This window comes from Pipistrellus hanaki, assembly GCF_964339955.1.
Source record: "Pipistrellus hanaki genome assembly, chromosome: 2".
NCBI classification, from domain to species: domain Eukaryota; kingdom Metazoa; phylum Chordata; class Mammalia; order Chiroptera; family Vespertilionidae; genus Pipistrellus; species Pipistrellus hanaki.
The window spans coordinates 189,612,041-189,620,209 of record NC_140504.1 but is presented as its reverse complement, the minus strand read 5'-3'; the positions used below and the strand labels follow the sequence as shown (position 1 = coordinate 189,620,209).

General features: G+C 51.0%; 1 protein-coding gene across 1 annotated transcript; it reads right to left on the bottom strand.

Annotated features, from left to right (window-relative positions):
- Window positions 1–277: 277 nt before the first annotated feature.
- Window positions 278–5,805, bottom strand: PLA2G2D (phospholipase A2 group IID). Its single transcript, XM_084875182.1, has 4 exons — window positions 5,724–5,805; window positions 4,539–4,683; window positions 3,661–3,767; window positions 278–1,856 (listed from the first exon to the last, which is right to left on the bottom strand). The coding sequence occupies exons 1-4, from the start codon at window positions 5,761–5,763 to the stop codon at window positions 1,705–1,707; spliced, it is 444 nt and encodes a 147-aa protein (XP_084731308.1). The 5' UTR covers window positions 5,764–5,805; the 3' UTR covers window positions 278–1,704.
- Window positions 5,806–8,169: the final 2,364 nt, after the last annotated feature.

The window sequence follows — 8,169 nt, the reverse complement described above, 5'->3', positions numbered from 1 at the left end:
CTCCAGGTGCCTCAGTCCTGCTGCTGGAGACATGGCTACTTACACATGAGTGACAGATTGTGGATCCTTATATGAAAAAGCTATCCATCAATCATCCTTCCATCCATCCATGCACCATCCATCCATCCATCAATCTACCATCCATCCATCCAATCATTCATCATTCATCATCTATCCATCATCCATCCATCCATCCATCCATCCATCCATCCATCCATCTATCCATCCAAACTCAGTTTCCCTAGAAGCCAAGCCTGAGACGAGGGTTCTTGGGCAGGCAGGGGATTTATTGAGGGGATTCTTTCAGGAGAAACCTGTAAGGGAACAAAGGAAACAGGAAAGGCCAGTGGACAAAGCAAGCAAAAGGTGGTTCCAGAAGTCTCTCCTCAGCCTGGTGCCAGGAGGAGCTCTGGGCATGCACCGTACCACCCAGGGGGTCCCACACAGACGGGGTGGGAAATTATACATTCCCGGGTATTATACTCCCTATGCATTGATTAGAGGTGGGTGATGTGGAGGGAAGGGGGATAGGCAAGGTAGTTCGCAGCAGACGCAGTCAGGCCTTAAGAGGCAGATGTGAACACGTCACAGCCAACATCTGGCTTAGCTGGGAGTAGGTGAACTGGGCCAGAAGGGGATCTGAAGCGGAGCACTTACATCTGCCACAATCTCCATTTGACCTGTTAGCATGAACGGAACACTATTACATAGAGGAACAAAGGACACAAAGAGGTGAGAGACATGGCCTCCGTCCTCCGGGAGCTCCAGTCTAGCTGGAAGAGATCAGAGAAGTCCAGACGGTGATAAGTCAATTCAGGATACAGCTTGTTAAATTGCAGACCCAGAAAGAGCTCGGAGGAGGGAGTGGGGCCTGGGAGCAGGAGGCATCAGCCAGGGGAGACTTCTGTAGGAAGCAACCCTTGGAGCCCGAGGAGCCTGGGGAGGGCTTAGCCACTGGAGACGGCAGGTGGAACGTTTCTGCCAAAAGCCCACCTGAGCAGAGGCCTGGGGGCAGGGGAGGAGGGTCCTGGAGGACACGTCCAGCTTCGTCCAGCCCTTCCCCCAAGAGGCATTTACAGAGCCCCTTCTTGGCCCTGCGTTGGGTACCAGGGATGCAGTGAGTCATGGACCCCGCCCACCAGGACCTCATGCCTAGTGGGGAGAGGGACACGGCGCCAGACAGGGTGGGTCCCAAACTCCTTCGAGGGGCCCTTCCTGGGGTGATGGAGGGCCTAGAGGTTTACGGAGTAGAGTCAGAAGGACAGAAAGATGGATGCTGCCCATTAGAGAGGCTGCTGGGGCTTCAGCGTGGACAGTGTATTAGAGGAGTGAGCCTGGGGCAGGGAGGCCTGGTGATGAGTGGCAGTAACAGGGAGAACCTGCCTCATCTCGGCCCCCAGGCCCCGGCTCCAACACCTGCTGCTTTGGCCCCAACACCTTCCCCCTAGCTCCCTGGCCTGGGCTTTTCCCAAGATCTCAATCCACCCTCCAAGGACACAGCTGCTATTGGGAGATTTATTTCAGAAGGTCCAAGAGGCAAGGCAGGTGGTGGAGGAGAGGCCGACTCTCCAGCTCCCTGGGGGTGTGTTAAGGGAGCCAGGCTGCTCCAGGGGGTTAGTTATTACTTGGGACAGGGGTGTCAGCAATCCCGAGGGACTTGCAAGGACCTGGGCAGGGAGCATGGGACGGCTGGGCAGGCTTCTTCTAGCACAGAGGAGTTTGGCCCTTGCAGCGGGATCTGAAAAAACGGGCGAAATGCAGCTTCTTCTGGTAGGTGCCCATCTGACGCTTCAGGCAGTAGGCCACCTCCTTGTCGCAGGCGCACAGCTGCTGCTCACACCAGCTCCCTTTGTCAGCTGTGGGGTGCAGGAGGGGGGCTCAGTGTCCGTCCATTCCTGAGACTGAGCCAGGGCTGGGTCTAGGGTCCCTGGAGGGAGCCTCGGAAGGCAGTGCCGTCCTCACCCAGCTACTTGTGAAGCATAGTAACCTCCATCTTGGGTAAAAACTGCTATTTAAAAATTAACCCTGCTGTTCTGGCTTCTGTAAACATTTGCTTGCTTAAATAATAGGGAAAAATAAGACCACTCCCATTCCAGAGAGGCCATAAACTGTGCCCCAGACTGAGTTGTCAGTGCTGCCACCAGGCCAGGCCTTGAGAAATGGTCTCACCGCCCTGTCCCAGCACACAGGATTTTTTCTCAGAAGGTCCAGAAGTCTCATTCCAAATTTGGGAGACAAAGAGCTGAAAAACATATAAATAAGGGGGGAGACTTCCACCATATCGGGCCCCAGAATTTGAGAAGCAAGATTTTCCTCTGGGCCCGCTAGCGCTAGCAAATGAACAGGACTCCAAATAAATTTGCCTTAGCTGGGAGTAAGACCGAGGCATCTTCTGATTTACGATATAACATGTGGACTCTAGCTGCCTGACCTTGGGTATGTACCAAGACCTCCCTGAGAGCCTCTATTTATTTATGCATTCATTCAATGAACATTTGAGCACCTGTCATGTGGCCAGCCTAGGGTGGGGTGGATGGGGGTGGTGGGGGGACAAGGCAGGACTGAACACAGCTGACCTCTGAGTTCACATTCCCATGGGGCAGCAGGTATTTGAGAACCGCAGAAAGGAATATCAAACTGTGCTCTATGGGAGTAAGAAACAATGCCAGGGTCACAGGACAAGAAAGCAGGGGACCAGAGCCATTGGAGCTGAGGTCAGAAGGATCTCTCTCTGTGGAAGCCAGCTGGAGGAGGGGGCGTGCTCCAGGCTGATGGAACAGCCTGTGCAAAGACTCTGAGGCAGGAGGGACCACAGTACTTCAGTTTCATTATCTCTAAAATGGCGATGATGAGAAGTGCTGCCACGGGAGCTGTTGTGAGAATGAAAGTAAGAAGGCAAAGCACTCAGCACAAGTAAGTGCTTGATAAGTGCTGGCTATCACTATTCGTGTCCTTGTTATTATTATTAAGCCCTCAGTGAACTGGGACAGTGGTGATGTGCCCATTTGATTCCCAGCCCTGGCACCTGCCACCTGCTTCAAGCATGGACCCAGGTGCCAAGTGACCTGGGATGCAACCTAGGCCCTGCTCCTGGCAGCTGTGTGACTCCAGGCAAACACTTCCTCACTCCATCTCCTTGTCTATAAAATGGAGCTCATCAGGGAGGGGCTGCCTCCCGGCTGGGCAGCTGTGAGGACCAGTGATGATGGAAGTAGAAACAACAAGATCAGTAGCCCATGTCATCTATTGAGCGTGTCCTGTGGCAGGCATCTGTGAGCTCATTCTGTCTGCCTTCATTCTAGTTCCCGGATTAACGGTATGGGGAAGAATAGAATACTGTTCTCGTCCTCTGTTCACAGATGAAGATACTGAGGTTCAGAGAAGTTGAGCAAGGCATTCAAGGTTACACAGCTGGTCAGTGGTGGCTCTGGGATCTAAGCAGAGGTCTGTCAGCCTTCCAGATCCTAAAGGGGCCAAAGCCCTCATTGGACCTCTCCATACTCCCACCCTTACTCCTGCCTCCCCTCCTCGGCCCCACTATTGCCACTGGTTATGCGAGAGCAACAGAGAGGTTGAGTAGCTTGTGCATCATTGCACAGCATGTGAAAGCAGAACTCCCTTCCTCAGTCTTCAACTCCAAACCCCTGTCCAGACACTCACAGCACTGGATGCCCTCCTTGGAAAAGGTGTAGTTGTAATGGTCCCTGAAGTAATGGCAATGGTGGAGCTTCAGGTGACTATAGCAGCAGTCGTGAGCATGGCAGCACCTGGAGGGAGAGGACAGGAAGTGGGGTAGGGAGCACAGACGCACTGCACCGTCCTTAGCTGGCTCGGTCTCAGGCAGCCCCTGCCCCGGAGGAGAACCCGAGCCCTCCTTGGAAGAGCCAAGGCCTCCAGGGGTCTAGTCTTCAGCATGCTCATGCTAGCTAACACTTAGAGTGCTTCCTAGGACCCAGGCACCTGATTTTTCTACAAATTCTCTCTTAATCTTCCCAACCATCCCACAACAGGGGTATTATGATGATCCTCACGTCACAGCTGAGGCAACTGGGACTCAGGGAAGCAACACCACCTGCCTGAGCTCATGCAGCCTGTGAGTGTGTGGGTCAGGGAAGTGACCTGGCCTGGCCCAGGCTCACATCTCTCCTCTGGCTGATTTCCAGGATTGTGGTGAAGATAATGAGATAATGGGAAAAGGAGGCGGGACCTTTAAAAAAAAAAAAAAAACCGTGCAATGGCTGTGGGCAGTGTGTGTGTGTGAGTGTGTGTGTGTGTGTGTGTGTGTGTGTGTGTGTGTTCTAATTAGATTAGGGGTTGAGTGTGCAAGGGGAAAGGGTCTTCAGAGACTTTGGGGAACCCTCTAGAAGGCAGGCTCCAGGATTATGAACCTTGGGGCCCTGTCGAAGCTTAGCAGAGCTCCTAGCACATGGTACAAAACGGATCCACAGATTGAATAAATAGACGGAGAGGAAAGAGGAGAGTCCCGGGGTGCGGGCAGGAAGGGATTGCCGCCCGTGGGCCTGCCTGGGAAGGGTTACCAGTCCGTGGCATCCAGGGGTCGGCCTCTTCCACCAGGTCCGCAGTGACAGCCGTAGGGCCAATAGGAGGTGATGGCTGTCTTCCTGGTCACTTGTCTGACCATCTTGTTCAGGTTCAGAATCCCGCCCTGGGCTGGAGTCACACCTGCCAAGGAGCCCAGCAACAAGGAGAGGCCGGTGCACCCCGGGCTGGCACCTCTGCTCTATCTGGCCCAGTTCATCACTTTGGTGTCCCTGGAGTGTCCACTTCAACCTCTTAGTGCACTCAGATAATAAGACCCATGACCTTGGATAATAAAATGACAGCAACCACTATGTCTATTAAAAAATATAGTGACAGTGAATGCTTGCCATGAGCCTTTGCGTGTAGCAATTCATTGACTCCATCTACCCCATGAGAAAAAGACTATTTTTTTTAAAAAAATAAGTCAACTTAGATATAAAGTTGCAAAGATCATATAGAAAATTCTCAGAGCCCTCACCCACTTTCCTCTAGTGTGGTATCGTCTTACATAATTGTGGTGTATTTATGAAAACTGAGAAACCGACAATGAATACTATTTTTAATCCCCAGTTTAGAGAGGAGCAGACTGAGGCTCAGTCACTTGTTCCAGTCATAGTAGCTGGTAAGTGGAAGGACCTGGATAGAAACCCAAGAATCCTTCCTAAAATCACATATTTTGAGGTGCCAATTTGCTCGCAGCCACATTATTTTTTTTTACATTTGATCTTCTGCTAAAGATCAAATAGAAATCGCCCCACCTCCCACCAACAGTCCACACAAGCCACTTCCCGGGTTCCAGGGAGATCATGAGCGTGGATGCCGAGTGCTGTTTCTATGCAAATGAGTGTTACTAATTGGTTAAAAGGACAGAAGGGAACAAGGTGAGGTGAGGAGATCATTTCTGTAATTTTGTCCAAAGTACCACAAGGTGCCAGCTCGGCAGGCCCTGGATTCTGAACCTTCGGTTCTGACCTTCACGGCAGGCCAGAAGCGCGCCACAGCTTGGCCACCCAGGCCTCTCTGGCCACAGCCACCATTCTAAGGGACTGGGAGCCGCTGACGGCTTCTTGCAAGGGGCTTGAGGGTGGTGGGGATTAGAGCAGCAGCTCAGTCTAGAAAAAGATATGGGTCTACCCCCCTCCCTCCTTCCCCTTCCAGCTGTGGCTCCTGTCCCCACTCACCAGCAAACACCACCAGGACGCACAGCAGGGGGAGTTCCATGATCCCGGCCCAGAGGAGGGGAAGCAGCTGCAGGAAGTCCTTCTTGCAGGCAGCCCCTTATATTGTATAAGAGGCACCCCCTCCCCCACCAGCTGAGCCTGCCCCTGCCCCTGCTGCTCTAGCTCTCATGGAGGCCACCTCTGCTCCTTCTGTTTCCTCTTTTCTGGCAAGGGGGAATAAAATTTTTAATTTTAATTTTTATTTTTGACACCCATATTTTAAACTTTCTGATTGCAAAAGTAGCACATGTTCCGTGTTGAAGATTTGAAAATATAAACAATAAAAAGAAATTTAAAATTACCTGCAGATTCATTAAGCAGCATTGCGGGTTCGGTGTATGTCCTTCTGGTTCCATTGCTCTTTATCTCTCTCTCTCTCTCTCTCTCTCTCTCTCTCTATATATATATATATATATATATATATATATATATATATATATATCTCCACACTTTTCCTGACCAAACAAGAAAGTTGTTATTTGTAGCCTTTCTTTTCACTTACCAATGGAATGTGAACACAGTTCTATGCCATTAAATACTCTTCGGCAGAAACATTTGAAAGGCAGCCTCGTATTCCATGAGACAGCGAGGCCACTCATTGAATGAATCCCGTATTGATGGCCATACGGGTTACTGCTCTCGGGTGTACAGTGCTACAGTGAAAGAAACCACGGAGGCGAAATCTCAGTTCATGTCCAGAACTGTGGCTGTGGGATCTATCCCTAAAGTGCACTTGCCGAGTCAAAGCACACGCACAATTCGTAGGCCATTGACATGAGTCGACAGCTTGCAGAAGGCCCGCCCAGCTCACATATGGGGATCCTAACGAACCCATGGTGTGGATCCAGCCTCACTAGGGTGGGGGGTGCTGATGGCAGGACACACGGAGGCACCACGAAGGGATGGTCTGCCACAAAGGCTCCATGGGTAGCCCTGCAAGGTTTAATGGAGAGCCCATGGGTAGCAGAAATTGTTTTTTTCTATGCCCATGAGATGGCTGTTCAAGGGCACAGAGCCCAAGCTGACTTTTTGGCTGCCAGCTAACCAGTTCACCCCAAAAAGTGCACCAGCCAGAGTCACTGCTGGGAGCTGTTCCCTCTCTCAGCTCTCTTCTACATCTGGTTTTTCCTTTGTTCCTTGCCTCCCTCACCTAAAGTGTGAGAAAAGAATTTGAAACAGAAGGCAAAATAAGTGTCTCTGGCATACTCTTCGACATGTCTCCCCTGTGTGTGCTTAGCAGTCATTCCTTCTACTCTTGCCAATGGGCCTTACCCTACGAGCAGTCTTCTAGATCTGGGCTCTTGACAGCATGTGGCTACTTCCCAGAGCTTCTCCTGAGCTGGTATCCTTGGGGTAGGAGCAAAAGTAGGCAGGAACAGAAGGCTTTGTTGATTCCAGAAAGCTTTTCCCTAGTGGGAGAGTTGCCTAGATATGGATGCTGTAAAGGGGCCTAGAAAACATTTCCCCCAGACTCCTCCAGAGGCCCCAAGGCACATCTGGATGGCTGGGTTTGGGATCAGAGGGACCTGACTCAAACTCTGGCTCCTTCTCTTACTATCTGAGGGACCCTGGGCAAACCACTTTACTCCCATGAGCGTTGGTTTCCACATTTGCAGGACTGGGACCATATGGGGACAGCAGTCCCTCTTTCCTCTGATTGTTGTGGGGTTCAGGGAGCATTCAGCACACTGCACCAAGCCTCGCCCATGGGGAGAATGCCGTACTGCAACCACACAGGGGTTACATGGCGTTTTGTGGAGATGAAGAGGATGAAGGGGTGGGAGCCAAAGCCAGACTGCCTGGATTCCAGCTGCTTTGCCTGGAGCAAGGAGCTCAGCAATGAGTCTTTTGTTCCTTCCATGTACAATAGGGATGATGATAGTACCTACTTCATAGCCTTCTTGTGGGGATTAAACAAGATAATATGTGAACAGGGCTTGGTCCATAGCTAGAACTTAATAAATATTAGCTATGGTTACTCCCTTCATCACCATCTTCATCAGCCACATCATCCCTGCTTATAATAGAACTAGAGGCCCGGTGCACGAAATTTGTGCATGGGTAGGGTCCCTAGGCCTGGCTGGCAATCAGGGCTGATTGGGGCTTTCCAGCTGCCTACTGGGGTCTTCCTTTTTTCTGTGCCACCCTTGGTGGTCAGCGCACATCACAGCGAGCGATTGAACTCCCGGTCTCCTGGTCTCCGGGTCAAACTCCTGAGGGGACTCTTTGCATATTAGCCTTTTATATATAGAGATAATCTTTTCCTCTGCATTGTCTAATCTGCTGTTAATCCTATCTACTCTATCTTTCATCTCAGACAGTGTATTTTTCTCTAGAAATTTAATATGGTTCTTCTTATATCTTTGGTATTTCTACTTAATATGCACAAGCTCTCCTCTATCTTTTT